The 27,280-nt window shown below is 37.1% G+C and overlaps 2 protein-coding genes across 3 annotated transcripts in view; one reads left to right on the top strand and one right to left on the bottom strand.

Annotated features, from left to right (window-relative positions):
• The window catches only part of LOC129776090 (uncharacterized), a 35,323-nt gene extending 8,043 nt beyond the window's left edge, over window positions 1-27,280 (bottom strand). The window contains exon 1 of one of the 2 annotated variants that reach the window (XM_055781491.1): window positions 27,198-27,280. The gene's annotated coding sequence lies outside the window, so the exon portion shown is untranslated. Of the gene's footprint in view, window positions 1-2,412; window positions 2,676-27,197 lie in introns of those variants that run through there. The other variant, XM_055781490.1, reaches the window with a different exon arrangement.
• Window positions 22,479-25,748, top strand: LOC129776089 (translation initiation factor IF-2-like). The gene has a single exon (XM_055781489.1). It carries the CDS (start codon window positions 22,754-22,756, stop codon window positions 24,449-24,451), a length of 1,698 nt encoding a protein of 565 aa, XP_055637464.1. The 5' UTR covers window positions 22,479-22,753; the 3' UTR covers window positions 24,452-25,748.

Here is a 27,280-nt window from a genome sequence, read left to right as displayed (position 1 = left end):
CAAGAAAAATCTATCGATAACATTTCAATCTATCACGTAAAACCTTCAGATTTCAATATCCGTCCGAACAATTAGCCGCAGAATTAGGGAACATGGTTTGCAGGGCAAGTTCGCTCATAAACTACCATACATCAGTCCCCCAACAATGAAAAAGCACGGTTCGCAAAAAAAAATGTCTCCGCTATCTTTCTGGAAACGTGTTTTGAGGACTGACGAATAGAAGTTATGAGATATTTAATCAAAAACGACGAGTGCGAGTTTGGAGAAAATCAGGTAAAACGCTACAAGATCGTCGCCTACAACCTACGGGAAAAGAACAGTGGTGGAAACATCATGGTCTAGAGTTGCTTTGTCTGGGCTTGAGAAGGATACTTGGTTCAAATCAACGGCATGACAATTGACGTCTACATTGACACCATCAATGAAATTCTTCGTGAATCCGTTGCAGATACCGGCTTAGGCAAAGACTTCATTTTCCAACATGACAATGATCCTAAGGCCGAGGACATAGTGAACGCGATGCGATGCGTTCGCCGACGCGGGCTCTTTTGCGGGAAAGCTCTTTCGTTCACGAATGTGGAAATCAAATGCAAACCGGTCGGACCTGACATAGTAAACGATGCGATGCGGATTTCAATGCGCCGGAACTGTTTGTGGAGTGTTTTGCCGCGAGTGAACACATCTGATGGTTGCCAGACGATTTATCTATAAATATGTTTACAACTGAACTCATCGAACGAAAATTAAATTGAGTTGTTAAGAGAAAAAGTAATCAAATGCCACTGAGAAAAATGTTTCATTTGCTGTACTTTCAATTTAGATTTTTGGTTGAAGCTTTGGTTGAGAAAAAACACCATTTATTACTAAATATAATATCTCACAATTCAATTGTTTACAGAATGAAGATGTGTTATCGTATCTGGCATCCTTGTGCTTGGTTGTTTACATGTGGAATGGAGTGGAATGAAACATCAAAAAACGCCCGATCTAAAGCGATCAGTATGTCATAGCACGCGATGACCTCCAATTTATCGTTCCGCATCGCATCGCATCGCATCGCACCGCGTTTACTATGTCCTCGGCCTAAAGGAGATTGACTTTTGAAGAATTTGGTGGAGAGCATGCCCAACACCTTTAGAAGGTGATTGAGGCTCACGGGGGTCATATTCCATACTGAAGATCTTAAGTTTGCAAAATCAAATTTTTTTTGTTATGAATTTTGAAAGTGGATTTTTTTCTTCTTGTTGTATGTATGTTGTATGATGGATACATTTCACTGATTTGCTTTACAAGCTATTATTAAATAATAAATTAACTACATTGTTGTATCAATCTCTGTGTATATACCTTGTTAACCTTCCTATAACCGCGGTACGGTCATACGGTCTGACAGACCGAGAATCAATGAGGTGGCTGAATTAAATGACTATTAAAAATAAATGATGTTAAAGAAAAAATATTTTCTGGTGTTTTTTCATTCAATTATATCTTTTTCTTTAAATAAATATCAATGACGCCTAAAAATACACAATAGCAATATTACAGAGACACGCACACTATACGATACGATTTACGATTTTGCGCGCGAGTACAGGAGAGTTTATAGTACTTTTATAATACAAAAATATACTCTCATCTCACAAAAATTATTCATTCAGGCCTTATGATATGATAATGGTTCAAGTGGATTTTTTTCGTTAAGGGTCACTGTAGATGTCCTTTTAGTCCTTTTCTACTGTCGCTTCTTTTCTAGCACCTAACCTGGAGACAGCAAACCAAACAGAGAAAACAACTACAAAATTTGAAAAACTTAAGATGCTTGTTTTTTACGGAATCTTCTAACAAATACATTTTACTAAGGGCTTTGACTGTCACTTTTTGCAAATACTTATTATTATAAATTATAGGCTGTATCTGTTCTGTAAATTTACATTTCAAAATAAAAAGTTCGGGATTTGAGACTGTTCGGAACATGAGTAAAAACGGCATTGTATTCAGATAAAATTAACACTTCAACCAGGGTCGGAACGCGTTTCTCAACACCACATCTCGAACCAGTGTCAATAATGTCATTACCCATCACAAATGTACTGAAAAAGCAAACCTATTAAATTCGACAATTCAATTGTGGGTGAAAATCATATGTGGCCAAACAGTGAACCTCTTTTTGTGTGTAATGAACAATTTACATTTCCGGAATTTGGTCGAACGTGAGCACACAATGTTCGTAGAACCAATATGTTTTGCTCGCAACGTTCGGAAAACACTCATAACATACAGTGTTATCGTAGGTAATTGCAGATACATGCACAATTTATAAGATAAGAGGATTAAAGCTTTAAATCATCCACTTGGACACATGGTACCATAAACACTTAGCTTCTGTTACAAATCCCACACACGCACACTTACCTATTGAATGGAAAACAATCCCAAAACTGTTGAAACAATGCGAATTCCGTGAACAAGTATACTTTCGTAACAGCTCAATTCAACCACACACTAGCTGTATACCGTTAAATAGGAAAGACTGACGCCGAAATTCCGACGATAGGATCCTTCCGGCACTAAACTTTCGCAACGAATGCCAACCGACAACTGACTGTGCCCGCTAAATTGTCGTCCCGCGTCTAATATTTCTGTTTTACCGGTCCCTCTAGCAAAGGTGATGAAAATGAACACAACCAATACACAGTCCGTGTTTTTGAATTTGCGCCATTACGTACACACGTAGCAAATCCTGCCGTCACTACTATGTATTTCCTTCTGTGTGATACGGAGTTTTGTTTTGTTCATATCTTTATCCATCGTATATTTTGGCTATTCGAAGGTGTAAGCTTGCTTTCTCTTACTTAACGAGCACAGGAGCGGACAGCTGCATTCGCATTTCGTGATCTGTCCTCGGACCGCTAAACCGCGAAAACAAGATCAAAAAATAGTCATTAAACGACATTCTCTACTAGAAAATGCAACGATCGAGTTAGATTTCTTCTCAATTTGCTTCAAGGTTCAAATATTTGTTTGACAACCCTATTCCATTATTAAAGTACATGTGGTAAATCGTTATCTGTAATCATGGTCATTGACAATTTTCCCAATATATGACACGCACATGATGTTTTGTCCTTTTCCTAAATAAGACCCAAATTATTTAATGGGGACACGAATTTGCTTCCTCGTGCATGCTGCATGCGACGATGGCTAATCTTTCTAGCAAGTAAAAATGTTCGCGCCACGCATTGCAGTTGGAGGTTTAAGACCCATTTATACGTTGCTAGTAGCTGACTTGTCAATGAGCAGCTACTGACCCGATGGACTCGCTTGACAATTGGTTGACTCGCCTAATCCGTTCACACGGTGTGAGCTGCTGGCGAGAAACTAGATACTGCGGCACGGGTTTACCAGGGATGCCAGGCGATTTTTCAAATGTCCATCAAATAGTCAGAACAGCAATCAGGTCCGAATTTGTCAGATGATTGATCCGAAATCTACTTCTTTATTGGAAGTTTTCTTTCTTCTTTCTTTGTTTTTAAGAGGCTTTAAACTTTGCAGTTCATTCGCCTCTAAGGGAAGTTTTCATCTTAGATTTTCAGTTGAATGTATCATTACACAATTTTATAGCGAAACACAAGCTGATCGTGTTTAAAAAAACATACTTTGTGCTGAATTTCTTTGAACTGAAATTACTATCCGAAAAAACAGAAAGAAAAAAGTATCCAGCCCAGGAATTGGATGCAAAGAAAAGGAGCAACAAATACAATATTGAAGGAACTCTACGATGAGGATCCCCGAGATTACAAAGCAGTGTTGAGAATAACACCTGAACAATTGGAAAAACTGTTGGATTTAATTGCTCCACAAATACAACGCCAAGATACACTCATGAGGGATGCTGTCGAGATGAAGAATAGAAGGTGGGAAGATTCACGGGTTTTGGTTGTGTTAAACTTTGATTGTATTAGTAGCCAGGAAAATAGGAAGTTCACATACAAGGCATAACAGTCAGTTCAGTTACTCAAATAATACAGAATTGAATGAATCAACGAATAACGTCGAAAAAGGACATAGAAAATAACAACGTATTTCCAATAAATATTTTTCGCATTACATTTATCATCTAAAAATAAACAGTGGGGTGTCTCCGTAGCTACATTGGTTGCGCGTTCGCTTAGTAAGCGATCGATCGTGAGCTCAATACTCAAGGCCCCCATTGGCCATCTTTGTGTTGTTACAGAATAACTACGTCCACGCAACAATCATCAGCGGTGGAGATCTATCCACGGTCGAAATAAGATCGATTCATCCATACAACTGCTCTGATCTGCAAGACACCTCGAGTTGCTGTTCTATAAATAACTCATCAATGATCAATCAACTGTCTCCGCTGTCCGGTCTAACTGGATAATGGAAGAACAGAAGGAAAACTCTTATGCCTAAATGGCTACTATGTAAATGTGTACCATATGCAATGGTATAGAAGGGAATACTCTAACGCCGAAAAATGGCAACTGTGTAATGTGCTAATTATAGATATGACAAACATGTGACATGTACACGATTAAAATTCGGCTCTGTTACAGCTCAAATGCTAATAAGCCTAAAATAGACAAAAAGGATAAACAAATAAATAAAAGCATTGTTTAAATGAAAAAAAATAGTTCGTTCATTTCATCTGATTATTTTTACTTTTCATATCAATACTTTTCCTATGTAGTGGACTGTTATAAGAAAAGTAACACTCATAAACAAAATCTGTGACGTCACAGATTTGAAAATCTTCCCACCTTACATTTCCCATCTCGGGATGCTGTACCTGTAAGAGTGAAATTAGAAATGACCAAGGCGCGTAGAAGTATATCCTAAGGTGGGCCAACTTGCTAAAACCACTCTTCAGCCATCTTGGAAGTCTACTGTTTTTTGTTTTTTAACCAAAACACAATACGCTAGTGCCGAAGCTCGCTCCTGATCAGTCTGTCTCTTTCACGCTACAAGCAAATAATTCCCCTTCTGCCTTCTTCCGTACTGTTTTCATATACCGCTCCCTTAACCAACATAGTGACGAAACGGCCTCACCTAGTACCATAGACCCATCTTGAGAAATGACATTGATGTACCTTTCTTCTGGAATATCGTTCAGATTGTTGTCGATATTTTTAAGAATCTCGAAAGCATCCATAGCTATGGTAATTCCGGAAGTGTGTGATGCTATAAATGGCAGTCTAAAAGATTTTTTAAAATTTTATTTATTTCGCCTTGCCAGCAGCTTCGTGTACCTTCGTGGAATAAATACGCGTCAAAAATCAAAATAATGAATGAAAATGTACTTTTTTACATTAAATATGTATTCAATACTTTTTTGCAAGTTGTGAGTGAATTTTGAATGAAAATTGTGCCTGATAATGATTCTGTATTAGAGATTCTCAAGAAAACTATCTCAAAAAGAAAGCGTGCAAAACGAAATAACAACGATTTCGTTTAGAAACTATGAGGGTTTTATTTGTTTTTTCAATAATTCTCAAGTCTATAAATATCTTCGCATATTTTCAAATATCTTAAAAATAGAGACATTTCTTTACATTTGGCATCCCTGATTCGAACGCTAAATTCGGTTTTTGGCGTTTTGCGGGATGCGAGTGCAAGTAAATTCAAAAAACTTTGAACTAGCTCGCACGCCGGAACACATATGACACTAGCTGGCATGATGTGTTCACACGGTGTGAGTAGCTGCACTGCAGTAACTGACTAGACCGAATCATATGCTTACTCGCACCGTCTGAACCCGGCTTTAGACAAATACAAGGATGCCATTTGAAGATTTATGGCGCCGTCTTCATTTAACCACGTGGAATTTTCGATGACGATGTGGCTGTATAAACATTATTCTGTATTTGTCGAAAAATGGAAATTCTGAACACCTGAACATAAATTATGTAACCTGTATCGTTCCAAACTCTAGCGGGTGAGCCATAAGTAGCGGGACTAAATGAACAAACGTGTGACGAAAGTTTGACGAAGAACTACGTCTTTCATTAAGGGTGCCAAATCAGAAAACAGGTCACGTTCTTATGAAATAAAGTTAGCTTTAATAACTATTTTTGCCGCGAACGGATTTTGGCGATTTACATACCAAACGAATCGGAAATTCTATAAGATTTGTTTGATATGCTATACATTACAATCCCATTGTCTGTATAAGGTTTAAATTAATGAAAATTGGAAGCATTCCCATTTCCTCATACATTTGTTCTGCCCATTTGTGTGCTTTCCGAACAGAGCTGTCAATAACGAGCAACAAAGGGGAAATCGTAAGTTGTAAAATTTCCGTGAACAAAGGAAAAGAAGAAAAACGAAGGGGAATATTTGCCTAGAGTATAAACAGTGGATTTCGCTGAGGCAAACTTTCATTCTTCGTGCGGAAATAGACTGAACAACATCGTTGCTGGACGAGCTGGACGGCGAGGGATCGAATGCTGTATTGGTAACGAATCTCTGCTGAGGCAAATATTCAGCCTTTTTCCAAGCAGTTAACATTGTTTGTTTTCTGCATCGATGCATTGAACTGACACTATTGTGAAGCAGATGTTAATGTTGTGCAACAAAAAAATATTTGGGGAATACAAAGTTATACAATAAGTTATATTAGGTTATTAATTTATTTGGGCTCGCGTGCCAGTCGCAAAACTGCTTTCAACTAGTATTGCATTTGCGCTAATCTTGATCATTATGAAGCAGTGCTACACTTTTCGAGGTTATTGTGATTAACAGATAGAGTTCATTTCGTTTATTTAGTCAACAAGAACGTAAATGTCGTTCTAAAATTTTGTATGTGATTTGGTTTCGCTTGCCAGTAGCAAAACTTTCTCCACTAAGGATGACAGCTGCGCTTATCTCTAGCATGCGTTGTTCTGCGAGCACAAGAATGAATCATCAAACAATTATCATGATTTCTACAATAAAAAAAACATTTCAGGGCGACCAAACTGGTAGAATGGTTATTTCAAAATTTTCGGAGCATTATCAAATAATATTCATAGTTATAAACAAGCGACTTGAATTAAATTACAGCTTCGTTCTACGTCAACAATGCGGTCGTGTCTTTAACACAACCTCCTATAATTTTTTAATTCATTTCTTTATTGCATTTTCACAAGTCCATACAATGTGCGTTTGAAGTGTGAAACAATTATCTTCAATCTTCCTCAAGATTTCCGGAACTCTCGCCATCATGGTCTGGACCACCTTGTGGGAAATTTTCGGCCCGTCTGATGATACGGGATTGTTGAGCTGTGCAGACTTCCCAAACATTTTCGTACACTGACTGGCACAGTATACGACTCGATTGGCCGCGCCTGGGGTACATTTGGCGGATTGTGTTACGGGCGGTCAAACAATCCAGAGTGGTATTTACGCAATGGCACTAAACTAGGTCCGACCAGAACACAATATCTTCATCCTTATGGTGCTTTTTCACAAAAGCTACCATTTTCGGCAAACAGTTCTTCGTGTAGAATTCCGTATTGACCGCGTAGGGGTATGGTGGTCTGTACGTAAAGGTTAGATATGCCAGTGGTCGAAATAACCGCCCACTTCGTAACATTGGGCATATCTAACCTTATCGAGTGTAGTGTACCCAGCGTTTCGAACTATCCGAGAACGTAAAGTTATTCCCGTCGTCGATAACGATAATGACACCCGGCATAAAGTGCTTACGGCGCAGCTTTTCGCACCTCTCCGGAACTTCCTGCAGTACTTCGGTCTGGATGCTCGCTTGTAATGCTTGTGTTTGTAAATTAATTTTGAAATCATGAATTTTTAGGTAAAAAATACATCAATAACTTTGAGTAGGATTAAGATATAGACATGTACTGTTTGCCTTGATAAGCTCTAATTTTGATATAGAGGTTGACATATAAAAGAGAGAGCAAAAAACCCGTCTTTTTCGTGGCCCTAACGCAACTTAGATAGAAAACTAGAAAGTGACGCTTTTGTAGCTTATGAAACCTTTTTCTTCAATATCAATGCTTTCTCAATAACAGATAACACGCCTTGAATGTATTTTCAGTGGCAAGCTATAGAATACGCGTAACCACATTGCAAGTCGGAGGAAACTTCTTCAACGAAAAATCCCCCGACTAGATTGGGAACCGGACCCGAACTCCTGGCATGGTATTTGTGATACTAACCGCTTGACCATAGTAGCACTACCTTCTGGAACGATAACCCAGAAAATGTGAGTGCCTCCGGAAGATGTTGCTGCCTTTTCTGGAGACATCACTTGTGTCACTATGGTTCCCGTGGAGATAGCATCGATCAAGGTTCAAGTGCAGCCCAAGCAGACATAGAATTTGACAACCAAACAAGTGGAAAAGCAGCTGGAGCAAAGGATGACGTTCAGCGTTCGAGGAAAAGAGCAATGGTTTATGATAAGTAGTGAGACAATGGTCTCACAATAAGCCTAAAACCCAGTATTGTATATCCATTATATCCAATCTGAAATAGTATTGAAAAAAATTGGATTGGAAAACGAACTTTTCAACTGGCTTAATTTTTATCGAACAAATTATTCAGTTTCAAAATTCTCTCTCAAATCCAGTAAAAATAGTTTCGGGAGTCCCGCAAGGCTCTCACGTTGGTTCTCTTCTCTTCATTATAAACATTAATGACGTCTCCTTCGTTCTCAAGCATATCAATGTACAGTAGAACCCCGATTTTCCGCGAAATAGTCGGGCAAGGTCACCGCAAATAACGAAAATCGCGGTAATCGCGATAATGAACTAAAATTTAGGTGCAAACATAACATAAAATAAAGATATTTCAGCATGAACACTATGTTTTATCAATACGGACAGAAATTTTTAAACTATCCATCTGTAAGTGGTCAGGTAATGTGAAAGCCATGACCAAAACAAAAGAGCAAGTGCCACTACCTCTCACTGACAAATTTCAGAAAGCTCTACAGAATAACTATGGAGCTCGCGAATAATCGCAGTTCTACTGTACCTGTGTACATCATTTCGTAACTATATATGGGCATTCCATACCTGGTGTCATAAAAATCTACTAAAACTAAATGTAAAAAAAATGCAGTTTTATTACATTAAGCAGAGAAAATCATTTACCAAACATTGTGATAAGTCTTGAAAACCAAAATGTAGAAAAATCGTGAATGTGAAAAAAGTGAAATATTAAGAGATCTAGGCGTCGTCCCGAACTGTAAACTCACATTCGTAGAGCACAGCCACATTGTAATAAATAAGGCAAGTGATGTGTTGAGCTTTGTCAAACGCTTCTCACATAACTTCCAGGACCCATACACAATAAAGCTATTATATTTTACATATAGGTCTATTCTGGAATACTGTAACATACAAATCCAAATTTTTAGCATTACGTAATTTGTGCACCGCGGTTTTTCACCCCTGTCGATGAATAGTGGTGATAAGCACTCACAGCTGGAGCATTCTCAAATCATCCCACTCATTTTTTTGACGTAGGACTACGTCTTACATTAAGGGGGCCAAATCAGATAACAGGTCACGTTTTTATGAAATAAAGTTAACGTTAATAACTATTTTTGCTACGAACGGATTTCAACGATTCGCATACCAATGGAATCGAAAATTTTCTAAGATTTGTTTGATATGCTATACATTATAATCCCATAGTCTGTATATGGTTTGAATTGATGAAAATAGGAAGCATTCCCAATTCCCCATACATTTGTTCTGTCCATTTGTGTGCTTCCCGAACAGAGCGCAAGGGCGCTAATTTTTTTTATTTTTTTTATGAAAACCTGAGGATTTTTCACACAACATATCTCGAAACCAGGTAGACGTTTTTTTTGTTTTTGAGTTATGATTTTTCAAAGTTACTCGATGGTCCAAAAAATCATTTTTCCCTTTTTTCCCAAAAATGACTTCTTTCAAAAAATTATTACTTTTGAACTACATGACCGATGATCGACATATCAAATTAAAGCCTACTAGCAAGCCTGTTTTGAAAAAATTACACACTTGCCAATTAATTGGATTATAGTCACATACATCCAGTCTAGTCGTATAGAAATATTAAACGGAAAATTGATAACATGTTAACTTTGAAAAATCATAACTTAAAAACGAAAAAAAACATCTCTCTGGTATTCTGATATAATATGTGGAAAACCTCATCAGAAAAAAATATAAAATAATATGAAGCCCTTGGTCCCGAAACGATGTAAGCTATAAAAAACAAATATAATCAATAATTACGAAAACAAAATCCATTTTTATTCACAATGTAATATTTTTTTCAAACAAGACAAGCTCATTGGCTTTGATTTGATATGTGATCATCTGAATCGGTCCAGTAGATCAAAAGTTATGATTTTTTGTAGTGGAAAAAATGGGAAAAAATTATTTTTCGAACCATCGGTTAACTTTGAAAAATGATAACCCAAAAACGAAAAAAAAACGGTTTCTGGTTTCGAGATATGTTATGTGAAAAATTCTCAGCTTTCCAGAAAAAATATTAAAAAATATAGCGCATTTGGTCCCGAGACCATGAAAACTATAAAAAACAAATACAACCAATAATAACGAATATATATATATATATATATATATATATATATATATATATATATATATATATATATATATATATATATATATATATATATATATATATATATATATATATATATATATATATATATGTTCTTCAAAACCCCATCAATGTAGGTATCAAATGAAAGAGCTTGACTTGTAGAACGCGGTCGATGATGGTCAATTAATTTCTCCGTGCATCTTCCACATATGATATCAAATGAAAAATCCCTTTCCTTTTGGTGATTTGCCCTCAAATTGCGTACAAACTTTTATTTGTTTTGTCTTTATAATTATGCGTGTTCCACAATACAGGTCGGACTCGATTATCCAGAGTATTTTAGTTTCCATTTTTTTAATTTTTACATCTGAAATTTCGAATTTGTTAATATACTTGATCATTTGAACAGAATCGAACGTAGTTAGGTAGAGGAGAGGGCGGGAATAGGTGTTGTTCCAAACAATAAGTTCCAATTATCCGCAGCACATTTATATACGTTGAAAATTCTAATTGCAAATGAATACATTGATTCCATATTTAAACATGCATAATATGGGAGTTTAATGGAACTTGGATGTAGCTACGATGAGCAGGGTCCATTTAATATGCTCAAATCCGGTTATCCATAGTGTACTTTTTGCATTAAAAAAAGAAATTTAAATGGAAATATTAATTCAATAATCATATATAACATGATATATATATATATATATATATATATATATATATATATATATATATATATATATATATATATATATATCATATATATATATATATATATATATATATATATATATATATATGTTCTTCAAAACCCCATCAATGTAGGTATCAAATGAAAGAGCTTGACTTGTAGAACGCGGTCGATGATGGTCAATTAATTTCTCCGTGCATCTTCCACATATGATATCAAATGAAAAATCCCTTTCCTTTTGGTGATTTGCCCTCAAATTGCGTACAAACTTTTATTTGTTTTGTCTTTATAATTATGCGTGTTCCACAATACAGGTCGGACTCGATTATCCAGAGTATTTTAGTTTCCATTTTTTTAATTTTTACATCTGAAATTTCGAATTTGTTAATATACTTGATCATTTGAACAGAATCGAACGTAGTTAGGTAGAGGAGAGGGCGGGAATAGGTGTTGTTCCAAACAATAAGTTCCAATTATCCGCAGCACATTTATATACGTTGAAAATTCTAATTGCAAATGAATACATTGATTCCATATTTAAACATGCATAATATGGGAGTTTAATGGAACTTGGATGTAGCTACGATGAGCAGGGTCCATTTAATATGCTCAAATCCGGTTATCCATAGTGTACTTTTTGCATTAAAAAAAAGAAATTTAAATGGAAATATTAATTCAATAATCATATATAACATGATCATTCGAAAAATCATGGGCGTAATAAAGGAAAGCAAAAGTTGGGGTAGAAGTGTTGAGATTGTTCCAAAGAATACAAAATAAGTGATAAACCATTGAATCCGCTTGGATAGTCCAAGGTGTTTTTTTTTTATTCTCAAAAGATGTCTAATTAGCATCTTCATGTGGTACGATATTATCGCAGAATAAATATCATAAAACTTGTTTGGCAAATTATTATTTATTTCAGTTTGAAAACAAATTTATGAGTAACGATGTGCAGTAGCATTGTCATCTCAAATTTACGAAGGGACTTTATGAAAAATGTTGATTCTCGCGAAAAAGAATGCACTATACAAAATTTCAACTCTCTTGGACTTTATTTACTAGTGTCGCAAAGACGTCAAAATGTGAGTTTATCGAAAACCGTAAAATTTCCCAAAGAGAGGGTACAAAATTCAAACTTTGACATCGTTGCGACACTAGTAAATGAAATTCGATTGAGCTGAATAGAGTATTTTTTTCGCGGGAATCAACATTTTGCAAGAAGTCTCTTTCGAAAATTCGAAAGTGACTTCTTTCTCATACATTCATTGGCACTCTGATATGCATAATATGCAACAAAGCAACAATTTTGTGGAATAATGATTTTCTCTAAAATATTCCCACGTAATTCTAGCAGCAGAAATTTTCTTTCCAATGACAATCCGTTTTCCTCAATCCAAGTAATAGCTTTATCGATTCCACATGAGGCTGTTTCATTTGAAACACAGTTTTCGGACTCTTCATCTTCATCATCCTGATGTGGTTCAAAAACTTATGAAGCATTCGCTCTTTCGGCAATCTAAATCGAATTTTCATCATGGTAGAAGTATGTTTTTGGATGCAGTGTTGACTATACCATCGTCGTGTTGACTATACCATCGTCGATCAGGGCCTGAAACTTCTCATCCTCTTCGTGTCAATAAATTTCTCAATCGAAAGTATGCGTTCTTTTACAACGGGATATCAATATTCTCTACGACTTGACAATGAAATCAGCCGGTACCTCATTCCAAGCTTCGGCTACCCAAAACATAGTATCCCTAATGTTGATTCAGTTAACCATGCCATCGAACTCTCTTTGGCATCCAAGAAGCTCACGCAAAAGCTTTTGCTCGTAGTTGGACTTGACCATTTGAATAATATTTTGGTTTATGACCTGTAACAAGGCGAGGAATATTTTTCTCGATTTCCAAAACATTACCCCTTCTCTGCGCCAAAAAATTTCTGGCTTCGACACTGCAATGTACAAATTAATCGGTGCAAATCAAAGTTATTTAACGTTCACCAGGAGGTTTCATTTTTTTTCAATTCGATTATTCGGAGTGTAAAAAAAGAAACAACACTCCAGATAATCAAGTCTGACCTGTACTGCATTTTTTTGCGAAACCCACATAATATGACTTTTTTTGTCAAAGTTCATCCAAAAGTTGTCTACAATCTAAGTTTGATCTTCATTTAATCATTTATCCGCAAGTTAGACCCCGCAACCAACTCAGAAACGTCGCATTGGGCGACGAACGTGTTAATGAGGAATAAACTTAAAACTAAAGATTTAGAACAAAGACAAGTTTATTCCTGCTTATAATAGAACTACAATTCAAAATGTGTATAAGATTTATGTTTTAACACTCCTATACTCGCGCATTGGTCTGTCAGACCGAGAAATCAATAATTCGTTCATTTTTCAAAAAACATCAACACTACGACTTTGCGATTCTCTCTAGCTTCGTTATTCGTCGTTCGTCATCGTTTAGCGTATCGCATGTGTTGGTACAAAGGGGACGTGTGCCACTTTTTTAACACTTTCGGTCTGACACACCGACGCGAGTATAGGAGTAACTTTTTTAGACAAGTGCCTTTTTTCATATACTAGAATATTGTTGAATGAAATGTATAAATTAATGTTAGTGGCGTGGAATACTTATTGAATATAATGCATAAGATCATTACCGGACTATTCTTTTTTTATTTCAGCCCCTTTTGTAACTGAATTGAACGGATCCATATATTGACTGTTCGTCGATATATTCGTCGTACGTTCAAAAGCGAAATATAAATGTTTGACTTTCGTATAGTTATTCGCTAAATATAATGGTCATATATATAGGGGAAGTGGGGGCATAGTGGTCACCCTAAGGAATATGCCTATTTTCAGCGTCCACATACCGCTTCAATTTCCGTTTCTCGAAGAATATTATAGTTCAACTCATTGTTGTTCAAGATAGCAAACGGCTTTTATTATTAAAATTCAAAATAGTCACTTTTCATCATTAGAAAAAAGGTGAAAAATCGAACATTATTTTTGCTTGGAGGTAAAGTGGTCACCTAGTGGGGGCAAAGTGGTCACCCGCACATATCAAGCTAAATAGGATAGATTTATGCGATTTTTTCGTCCAAATTTGTTCAAATAATATTTGATATAGTAGGTACATATATGAAATAAGTTTGGCCTATTCACCTACAGTCTCAATTCAAATTTTCTCATGCATACAAAAACATAGTATGAAACAAACAACATTCCGCATAATGAGGCTTGGTTTAGTTGGAGGTGCATGTTTATTCAGGGTTTAAGCCACAAAAGGATCCTCTTCAAGAGCAGAATGTGATACGGTATATCAGCTTTAGTAAACAGAACATTGTAAGTCGATATTCACCTATGACCACTTTGCCCCCAAACATCAAAAGAATTTCTATGCTAATTCATCACTGAGCTTAAACGAAATATCTGTTCACCTCTCCTAAAATATGTGAACAGTCGTCCAAACTGATGATTCGTCCAATATATCAGATTGAATAAACTAAATTTCACGAGAAATTCCTTAGATACCATGCGCACAGAACTACTGCCGAATGGCTATCGAGAGAGAAATTTCTATTTTTATTTATATTTTGACATGCGACAGCTCTTCTGAAGTACAGAGTGACTCAAAAGTCATTAAATTCTTCAAACATTAGGTGACTATCAATACGGCATATATAGTCAATAGTTATACTACCAAACAAACAGGTGACTACTTTGCCCCCCATGACCAATTTGCCGCCACTACCCCTACACATTTGTGAAAGAATTTCACTTGTGGCAGAATTGTAAATAGTAAACTATAAACTAACCGGTAGCTTGTGGTAATTTTTAACAATTACAGTGGACAGTTATAGTGGACAATATCGACAAGAAAACGAGAGAAAGAAAAAGAAGTTCATAGAAATCCTTTTATATCATCTTTTTATGTCCCATCTAAAAAAGGCATTAATTATTAGTTTACCAAGAAAACAGAGACAAAGAATATTAGAAATATGCAAACTATATATTCCAGAACCTTTATCATCTGGTAATTATCTAGAAAGTCGTTATACATTCTTCTCTTCGATAAAAAAAACCCCGAAAAACCACGCAACAACTGAATGAAATGTAAAAAATATGTTTGTTTCGAGCATGCAGTTATATATAAAATTTTATAGCTATTTATACTTCCATGAATTATATTCAATTGCTTACTTCTAATTAATAATAGTGAAAAATTCGAATTTTGTTATTTGTGTTGGAGTATCAAAAATTACTCTATTTTAAGGAGGCTGAATTAGATGACGAATAAAACATAATAAAGACGAAGAAAACATATTTTTTGGAGTTTTTTCATTCAATCATACCCTCTTCTTCAAATAAATGCCATTAGAGCCTGAAAAATACACAATGGCAACATTACAGAGAAGTTCAATCTTCGGTCTGTGACACCGTGCGCGAGTATACGTGTTATGATTTTGAACGCGAGTACAGGAGGGTGGGAAAACATAAAAAGCTTAGGTCACAAATTGCCATAAACAACGATTAGTTTGTGATCCATTCAGTACGAATTCATCCATTCATGTTAGTTTACTGCTCTTGCTCTAATGTACACGAACGTCACAGTCGCTAAATAGATGCAACGATTGGATTTGATGGTAGTTTGACGTCACTACTCCTTCGGCTATGATTCATAGGCCAAACTTCGACAACAAACATTCATGACGTCATCACAATCGAAACGCATAAGGAAACATGTGTTACAACACTTGTCACAACTGGAGATATGGTCGTGTGAGTAGTTGCTGTTTTATATTACACAACTCGTAAGCAAAGTAGCGATACTACTGCAAGCTGAATTCAATATGGTGTTGTGTATTAAATTTCATCTTATAACAGCTAAATAATGAATGCAAGTTAGTGAGTGATGTTTCAAATAGAAGATCCAAGTTCTGTACCCTTAGAATATGTTCGCATAGCCTGAAATCGTATTCACGCTCATTCGCGAAATATGCGCTGAAAAAAATACGCATTTCTGCTTGCGCCTGAGAGCATCAATAAATGGAAAAACCGGTTGTCGACAACCTCATTAAAATTTTCCCCACATTTAGCTCGTTTTGAAACGTGCAAAATTGGAAAAAAAAAAACTCATCGTGAAGGTCGTTAGATGAGGAAGAAGCCACTAATTGGAAATCATCTCACGGCGACAATCCTGAGTAAGCGCCAATAAAGAAAACATATTGGCGAAGCGATCAATTACTTCCTAGAATTACAGCATTCCGCGATGTATTGGCGTAAATTCTAGAATGCAATGAATCATTTGCGCTTCACCATTCCGCATCGCATCAAATTTGTTGCTTTGTTTTGGTATCGGTAAATGCGAATGACTCGCACCGATTTCAACCAATTCGGTATAAAAACAAGTAAGTCAAAATGAAGACACTACTACCCACGAAAACAGTGCTGTTCACACTGTGGTGGTGATGACGAAATACAAACTTCGTACGTACCGTTGGGACCTGATTATGATCAGGGGTCGATTTTTGAGCCTTGGGCCTTTTTTCTTCATACATTGAGCCTTGAATGTTCGAAGAAAAAATCTTCAAACCAAAAAAGCCAACATTCAAAAAACCCCGCATGCCAAGTTATTGGTGTCAAACTTTAACGCAGTAGCATTGACTCGTACTTTTACGACTACCTTTGTCATCTCCTTGAATGGCACTAACGTTCCAACAGGAACTTCGCCGTCTCAACATAGTAATAACTTGCGTCATTTCTATTTGTATCTACTTCTAGTTGAGATTTCTCATGCAAAATAACACGACTGGGATGTATTCTGAGAGACAAGCTTTCGAATACGCGTGACCACAGTGCAAATCGGAAGAAATCTTTTTTGACGAAAATTTTTCGACCCTAACGGGAATCGAGCCCGATCCCCCGGCTTGATAATGTATGACGCTAACCATTCAGCCCCGGGAGCATATTTCATCAATATCGGTTCCCCTGTAATATTGAATATTGCCGGGAAACCGGCCATACGATCACGGGCACTTTTCCTTGATATCCTGAAGGAGGCCATGGGTGAGAAGCATCAGGAAAGGCATCTAGCTTTGACGTAGGGCATATAGCCAACAAAATAAGCAGATGAGAGCGAGAGTTTTTATATTCGCGTTGACGGCGGAATAGTGTCGACATCTGGATACGATATTAGTTTGTATGAGGCCAACTATTCTCTATCAGATTAGTCAACCCTAAGGCAGTTTTAAGTTGCTAAAATTTGCATGAAATTTTTTTTTTGCGTTATTTACCTACTAGAAGTACGTTGTTCTGACCCTAATTCAAACTATTTTCTATGAATTTTCATATATTCTCACCAAAACTTATAATACAAAATCATCTTTAGACAAAATTTGTGTATGATATTTTTTCACTACTTGCAAGCAAAAGTGATTTTCATTTACATAGAGTACTAATTTGGTTTGGTAAAAATAATTTTCATTCATAATTTTTATTTTAAAAGTACGTTCATTTCTTCTGCAAACCCATATTGTCATACCTACTCCCCCATTTCGTAATACGAAGTTCAATGTCGTCAACGAGGTCTTTACTGCTTGAGTTTTCAGCGCACTGTTTTTTAACCCTCCTGTACTCGCGTGCAAAATCATAACACGTATACTCGCGCACGGTGTCACAGACCGAAAATTGAACTTCTCTGTAATGTTGCCATTGTGTATTTTTCAGGCTTTGTTGGCATTTATTTGAAGAAGAGGGTATGATTGAAGATTCGAATTTTTTACTGTTATTAATTAAAAGTAAGCAACTGAATATAATTCATGGAAGTATAAAGAGCTATAAAATATCATAAAAACGTATTAATCGATTGTGGTTTCATTGGTGTGAGAATCAGAACATAGCATAAATGCATGCTCGACACAAACATATGTTTTACATTCATGCAGTTGTTGCATGTTTTTCTGGTATTTTATCGAAGAGAAGAATGTATGACGACCTCCTAGATAATTACCAGATGGTAAAGGTTCTGGAATATAAAGTTTGCATATTTCTAATATTTTTTGTCTCTGTTTTCTTAGTAAACTAAGAATTAATGCCTTTTTTTAGATGGGGCATAAAAAGATGATATAAGAGGATTTCTTTTCCTTTTCTTTTTCTTGTTTTCTTGTCGATATTGTTCATTATAAAAAAAATATCCCCGAAACTGTAACTGTTAAAAATAACCATAAGCTACCGATTAGTTTATAGTTTACTGTTTACAATTCTTCCACAAGTGAAATTCTTTCACAAATGTGTATATGTATGACCATTATATTTATCGAATAACTATACGAAAGTCAAACATTTATATTTTGCTTTTGCACGTATGAATCTAACGACGAATAATTAATATATGGATCCGTACAATACAGTTACAAAAGGGACTGAAATCAAATAAGAATAGTCCGGTAATGATCTTATGCATTATATTCCATAAATATTCCACGCCACTAACATTAATTTATACATTTCATTCAACAATATTCTAGAATATGAAAAATGGCTATACTCGCGTCGGTGTGTCAGACCGAAAGTGTTAAAAAAGTGGCACACGTCCCCATTGTACCAACACATGCAATACGCTAAACGATGACGAACGACGAATAACGAAGCTAGAGAGAATCGCAAAATCGTAGTGTTGATATTTTCTGAGAAATGAACGAATTATTGATTTCTCGGTCTGACAGACCAATGCGCGAGTATAGGAGTGTTAAAGATCATGTCAAAATAAAGTTGTGTAGTTTGTATTGACGTTTCATTATAGAAAGTTCTATAAACGAACAACGCTTACAAATCAATGAACTCTATTATCAAAATCAATGCTATGCTATGTTGATCTTTAGTCTTTAGTCGAGTCCTCAGCACATTTTTGATGCACATTTTTGATTGAACGGATTAATAATAAGCAAAGTTGCCGTATTTGGTGAGCAGCCCCAAGCAAAACAAGAACTTCCAATGCATCTAGGAAAATGTAATTGGCCACCACTTCTTTAAAGATGAAGATGGGAGCAACGTTACTGTCAATAGCTATCATGCAATGATTTACAACTTGGTGTTGCCCAAAATACACCTAATAAATCTGGTTGACATGTGGTTTCATTAAGACGGAGCCACATGCCACAAGCACACGAAACGATTGACATATTGCGCAACGAATTTGGTAAACAATTCATGTCTCGGTTTGGACCAGTGAATTGGTCCCGAAATGACAAAATCTGGGATACGCGTAACGATAATCCATATCGGAATAAATGATTATGTGTAACGTTAATCCCTCGGCCACAAGACCACTAGTGTACATAGATGGTCCGTAAATCTATATATATAAAAATGGAGTGATGTCTGTCTGTCTTTTGGCTTTCTGATTCTTATGGACTCGGAAATTACTGAACCGATCAGCATGAAAATTTGTATGTAGGAGTTTTTGGGCCCTGGGAAAATTTCGTGACAGTTTGAGACCCCTCCTCCCTCTCTAAGAGGGGGCTGCCATACAAATGAAACACAAATTTCTGCATTACTCGAGAATAATTCGAACAAATGAAATTAAATTTGGCATTTGTAGGTTTTAGGGTGCAATAAATGAATCTATGGTAGTTAGATACTCCTCCCCCCTCTCTTAAGGGGAAGGTCGTCTGGATTATCATCCACCAGCTATCTCGCGCGGCTATCTGAAATTTAATTCAACAGCGGTTAAAACTTTCGAGTGCATCAGCATTTCATTGACATTTCAATATGATGTAGTATGTTCTTTATTAGGATCTAATATGATTTACTGTTTCATGATTTTCTTCAGCATGCAACACGATTTACTACAGTACTGAATCGATTTAAATTATACGCTTATACGACACACAAACTGCATCAGCGTAATATACCCAGCAAATTAAATCGTATAATTTTGCACGTGCCAAGTCTTACAAGAAATCCGAATAAATCATAATCGCATATAATATCAATCAAAGTATGTATCGTGTATATTTGAAATCGCATAAAATGTAAAAACTCGACTTTGTATACCATTATCAAATTAAGTTGCATATCGGTATAATAAACATCAATTTTATGATGTACATTGTCGTAAAATATATTTAATCCGCATCATATGAGTACCCAGCAAACATAAACAAGCTGAAGAAAAACATCGAGAGTAAGGTTTCATTATTCCGCACATTGGGCCGGGAGGTCGGAGCATCCGGTCAACCGGCCAAAATGATCAATCCTATGCGGAAGCGTAGCATATGTCGGAAGGCCGGTAGGGTCTACAATCACCCAGAAGAAACGACTGAAATTGCTGGTAAAAACACCTTTCCAGCGAAGCGCGACATCATAATTATAATGGATGATGAGACCTACTTGGAGCTGGACGACAACGACTGGCAGAGAGTACTTTACGAGGTACTTTAGTTCACCATCAAGGAGGTAAGCGATGACGTCAAATATATGGGTATCCCACACCGAAACGTTGAAAATTTTGCAGAATACATTTGGTGAGACGTCCGGTACGAAACGAACGATTTGCCACGTCAAGGACGACCATAAACTTCTTTGAATGATGAAAACATCGACCAAATAGAAGGTATGGTGCTCGAAGATCGTCATTTAAGATTGAGAGAGCTAGCCCTCAAACCAATATCTCTCACTAGACCGTTCATCATATTTTGTTTGATGTATTGGGCATGAGAAAAATCGCAGCACAACTAGTGCCAAAAGAGCTTAATCTTCCTTAAAAAATTCATCGCAATCGAGAGACAGAAAACATGCGTGAACGATCAAATCCTGATCATACGTCCATCCAATGCATAATCACTCTCCAAATATGGCCCCGTGTGACTTTTTCCTATTTTAGAAACTCAAATTACCGCTTCGTGCAACCCGTTTTCACAGTATTACATAAAAACGAAAAACTGAATTCGTGAATACAGCTATAGAGTGTTTCGTTGACTGGTTTGTTTGTTGGAAAAAGTGTAAGTGTAAGTGTATAGGGGTCTCTTTCGAAGCCGGGAAACCAGAATTTTCTTTGAAAACACAAATTTCCCACATATTTTTGATAGAATGTATCTTTTGCAGTATTTTTTTTTTTCATCGGAATCCGAAATTAGTCCATTTTTTCAATGCATACGTTAACACGTTGAGCCCAGCGTCGGTCCCTAGGGGCCGACATTGAGCTTTTTGGTAGGAAAGTGCTGACTGACTGGAACTGACAGGAATTTTTCACAAAATGTGACTACTTTCTAGTCGAACTGCTGACTATTTTCTATTAATACAATAAGTATCTTTGGGAACTGGGACCGACACTGATATTGTGCAAACGCTGTTGATGCGGCCTGAATGAAAGCGCAGCAAGAAAAAATCGAGGCTTAACGTGTTAATGAACACTGCAATTGACAGTCCCGTTCGAATGGAAATTCAAACAACTCATTTGCAACTTGTGAAGAGGAAAAACGTTTTCTGTGCTCGGGTCTGGGTCTGGGTGCTGGGTCGAGATTAACTGATGAACCTAATGTTTCATACATAGCATATTCCTTTGTACCTGTGTCCTATGCAAGGCGTTTATATTAATGTACAACAGGTGAAGCAACATCATCACTTCAATAAGAAGGGGATTACGGTTTGTGGAGCGGGGGTTGTTTGTTTTGATATTGCTAGGATACACCATTTTTGCATTTTCACATGCGAGAGTAGTGGAAATGAGAATGAAATTCTACAAAATCATCCCTTCTTTTTCACACAAATTCGCGAAAGCCGAACTTAGTAGGCATCGTTCGAATAAGCGTGTAGCAGTTTGTAGAGAGCCGCCGGCAGCGTTCTGATGCTGTTTGTAAACAATACCGACAGCAATTCCAATATGGCTGAAAGTGCATTTCATATGATTGTTTCACCTGGTATATATAGAGGCGCCTTGGTCCTATGTATGGTAATAAAAATAAAATAAATCAACCCCCCCCCCCCTTATATCCTTCAAGAACAATACAAAACATGTGACCCTTTTTCAACTTTAAGAGTAAAAACATTACCGGCCGAAATTATGTCGCTGACGGTACATTCATTTACACTAGGCATCATTTGACACACACTCCTTCATATCGCTCATATCTCAATGAATTTGAGAGTGGTTTTAAGTAGTGGTATGTACGCAATAACTGTGTAGAACATTCGACCGTGACGACTCGAAGGGATAAGTTTATCATTTTCTGTCGGTAACGCAAAATAGTGAACGAACTATCGATTTTCCCATTAAAACATTTAAGACTGCGAATAAAATGTGTAATGAATTGAGACGTGAATAGGTGCATTATATTACGGAATAGATTGAGTGTGCGAAATACTTTCTAAATTACTTGCCCAGTGGGGCAAAAGTGAATTAATCGCTGGGGTTTTTTCGCAAACCAGTTTTGTGCAATCGTGTGGCATAAGAAATGAGTAATACGATGAAGCAGAGGGTATCGATGCGAATAGACAAACATAAGCTGAAAGTGCTTACGTTATGTGTGCTGCTGTGTGCGTCCAACTTTTTACCAGCTCTGGAAGCAAAGAAAACCAGTAATAGTCGCAGGAAAGGTTCCTCCTCCTCGGGTGTCAGCAGTGGCCGTGTCTCGAAACCCAGTCAGACCGATACTGCTTCCTACAGTAATCCGGGCAGTTTGAGCTACAGTGGTTACCAACAGAAGCCGAAGCCTGTCGCATCGGCTCCGGTGGATACATCAGCAAACACGCGTCCTATTGGGTGGAATGTAAACAATCAGCCTGCTAAACCAGCTGCGGCAGCCCCACCGTACCCGGTTCAGAATGCTGCTAGGCCACCGTATCCGGTGCAGCAAAGTCATAACGTGCATCAGACTCATGGTGCCCCACCACCACCGTATTCGGTGAATCCGCAGCATGGTGCACCACCACCATATTCAGCCATGAACAATCCTAATGCACACTCACCTTTCAATCAACCTCCACCTGCGTATAGCCCGGGAAATCAAGGATTTAAGCCTGGACAGCCGGGAGGTTTTGGACAACCTGGTGGATTCGGACAGCCCGCCGGTGGGTTCAATCAACCTGGAGGATTTGGACAGCCTGGAGGATTTAATCAACCTGGAGGATTCAACCAGCACAGTGGACATGTTCAATCCGGAGGCTTCGGTCATCAGCCCTCGTTCGGTGGTTACCCATCTGGTGGAGCTGGTTATCACGCTCCTGTCGGAGGCTATGGTGGTCTGCCTCATGGTGGGTTACAAGGTGGAGGCGTCGCCCCAGCAGTGAACTATGCAGCTGCTCCTAGTTTCCCGATTGCGGCAATTCCTGTTGGAGCATACAAACCACCATCGTCCGGAATTGGTGTTGGAGGCATTGCTGCCGGTGTCGGAACAGGTTTGTTGGCAGGAGCAGCGGGTGCCGCGATATATAACGCACTCAAACCTGAAGATCGTGTGATCTATCGAGAGAAAGTTACTGTTGTTGAGAAGGCTAATGAAGCAGCGCCTGCGGCTGCTGCCCCGGCAGCACCAGCGGCCGCAGCTCCAGCAGCAGCAGCAGCAGCACCGGGGGCTCCAGCTGCTGCTGTTCCTGTCGCAGGTGATGTTACAAACTCGCAAGCTCCTAGTGGAGTTTCCGGAGTACCAAACACTCCAATCATCATGAATAACAACTCGACAAGCGAACAACAAACAAATTCGACGGAAATTACGACACAAACCCCTCTTGCCCCAATGAACGAAACATCCCCCGCTCCGGTGCCCACTGGAAAACAATATTACCCACCACCCGGCCAGTATTATCCCGCCACTGGTCAGTACGTTCCACCGGGCGAATTCGATCCTGCCACCAATATTTTCACCCCCGGTCGTTACATTCCTGATACTAGTATTTTCCAACAAGGTCAGTACGATCCACTCACACAAATTTTCACACCCGGAAGCTACGATCCAGCCACCGGGCAGTTCATGCCTGATCCCAACAATGGACCGGTAAATCTGGGAGCCCCGCTAGCGCAGGAGAATTCCGCCACCAGTCAACCATTGAATATGCAGCCAAAAGTTGAGACCAGTGGCGCCGCTATCATAATGAAATCTCTGCTGCTCACCACAATCATGCCCACACTATTGGCAGCTATCGCACGCTATTGAATCAGCAACTGAAACTGCATCAAGGCAATCAAGTATCAACAGATGATTCACAAAGAACTCCATTGCGGCGGTGGAGGTTCTACAATGGCATACAGCAGAGCTGTGCAAATTGAGCTCGAAAAATAAATTATAGATGAAAAAAGCTGCTCACAATTGAATGTAAAGCTGATTCTTCATGCTAACAGTGCTTCTTTTTGAGACCAATTCAATAATCGACACAATTGATGCAGAATTGCTGACGTTTTGAGCGAGTTTCTTTTCATTATCGCTAATAAACACTTAGAATTGAACGCGATGCATTTTTAAAACCACGTTTTATAAACACACATATGAACATTGAAAAAGGTAACAATCTAACTAACATCAATATAATATAACAGTAGTTCTGGAAAAGTTCGATTCACATGACTTCATAGAAAATCAATAAATAGTCCTTGGCTAGTGAATAAGCAAGGTGAACATTTGCATTTGGTAGCTAGATAATTTATCGAGTACAGAATCAATTAAAATACTAAGAAGAACACCATTACTTCAAACAGCTCACCTTGACAAGAAAATAGATCCAAAAAACATTCAATCATTGTTGTCTAACATAACGAATAACGAGTTGTGCAGTCATTTTTCCGAGGAATTCAAAAAAAAATAATTACGGCTTTTAATGTATTGTTTAATCTCTTCATGGGCAACTGTCACTCTTTGCCAAGTTGTGTCTCTCTTTTTCTCTGAACTATACTCATATAACAAACCCCCCAACCTTGTACATTGTGTAAATTTTGAATTGGATATCTATTTTATACAAATAGGCTATAGATCTGTTTATATATTATATTCAATGATATACAAATAATCTCGGTATACACATTCTTTTTGAAATCTCTAAATATACTATTGTGGTAGACAGAAAATTTTATGTGATAAACGACTGGTCCATACAAAATATAGATGCAAATATGTGCACATGTTGTTCTTTCTCATTCTAATAGCATCTAACGACTGTGTTGTTTTATATTTGTTACATTTAATAGATGGTTAAGCTGGAACTATAAATTGAATATTTTTTTATAAAAACAGAACCATTGTGTTCTTCTCTGAACAGTGTTAGATATATAAGCTGCAAGCCATCACATCTGTGCAATAGCAATAAACCGAACAATTTTAAATCACATACATAATGTATTATCCCCGGAAGATATTAGCAAAAGCCGTGTGTAGTTTGTAAGAAGCATGAATTATACAATTGGAGCGAATAATATTTTGGCAAAACAAATAAAAGATTTCTTCAAAAAAAAGCCCCGAACCTAGCTCGTTTTACTCTGAATTCTAAATGTTTGATCACAAATCGTGTACTAATGCTGCGAATACTAATAACAATCAATCAGCCCTATTATATAAACCGTCTCGATTAGAATTTTGATCACTCACACTACTTTTCTATTATTGATACCGAGCAAAGCCGATAACATCGACCGAGTAAAAGCTATCGGCGCTATTGTTATAATTTTCCGAGTTCTTCGGTTTGCTTGTTGTCCCACATATTTTCCTTTGGGAAACATTTCAGAAACGCTCGAATATATGCTATTTGCAACACATAAAGTTCAATCAAGAACTAGACTCGATTTAACAAAATAGTCAAATTTGATCGATGTCACGGTGGGCCCTATTATGTGAATCGAGGCGATAAGAATCGACCATCATCACTATCACGAAATCATGCGAATCTGTCAAACTACACTGAGAGGAATAATTAGTAAATATGACAAATTGGTAAATATTACCAATTCACTATAGTCATTTTCTACCGTACTAATCATTGGTACATTTTACGAGAGAAAAATGGTAAACACACATGTAAAGCAAAATTGTGGTTTGTGGAACAATGTTGGTTCAAAATCGACTCAACGAAAGCGTTTCGTCGATTCGATAATGGCTGTTTTGTTGACACAATATCAGAGAATTTTTTTTTTGGAATAAACATCAGGGATGAAGACGATATTTTTGATTTTTGTTTAATAATTTATTATTAATTTAAATGCTGTGTATAATTTCAAATCATTCTGTAATTATTAATAATAATAATAGCAATACATTATAAAGAAATTATTTAACATCATTCCCAACGCTCGAATCTCTCGATTACTCTATCAAGTTCCTGTTTCTTTTCCTGCTCTATCACAATGTTTTCGTCAATTCCTGTTCATCACAAACCAATCCCTTCCAATCCCTACCAAATACATTTGGTAATGCAAAATTAGTAGAATGTACAAATTTTTTGTACATATTGTCAACAAACCCGCATCCCTACCAGAGATTAGTATATTTTACTCGATAACATTAGTAAGCTTGGATATTATCATATCTGAAAACTGGTGAGAAAAGCGCGTATTAACCATTTTCATTGTTCCCATAAGGCAATAAGGAGGTATAATAAGGATATAATTCTGATACGTGCATTTTCGGCGAGAAAATGTAGCCGATATTGGGCTTCCGAATCATGGTTCTGCTTGACATATGTGTCTATTAATACGGTCGAAAATGACTATAGATTGGTAGTATTTACCAAAAAATTCGTTATATATACTAATTTTTTCTCTCAGTGTGTAACCAACCATTACAGATGGATGAGGTAAAAATTGCTGTTTTGGGAAGAGACAGCTTATCAGCCGGCAATCGTTTTTTTCTGAATCATGGGGAGGTGCAATACAAATATGTTAATAAGAAATAATTAACACAAAATATACATGTTTACCTGATATTTGAAAGATAGTTTAAGTGTTACATATATTGAGTCCAGTTCAGTTCACATGGTTTACATCCATTTTCTTATCCTCG

This window comes from Toxorhynchites rutilus, chromosome 3 (assembly GCF_029784135.1).
Source record: "Toxorhynchites rutilus septentrionalis strain SRP chromosome 3, ASM2978413v1, whole genome shotgun sequence".
Lineage (NCBI taxonomy): Eukaryota > Metazoa > Arthropoda > Insecta > Diptera > Culicidae > Toxorhynchites > Toxorhynchites rutilus.
Note: the sequence above shows the minus strand (reverse complement) of the source record. Positions and strands in the feature narration are given on the sequence as shown.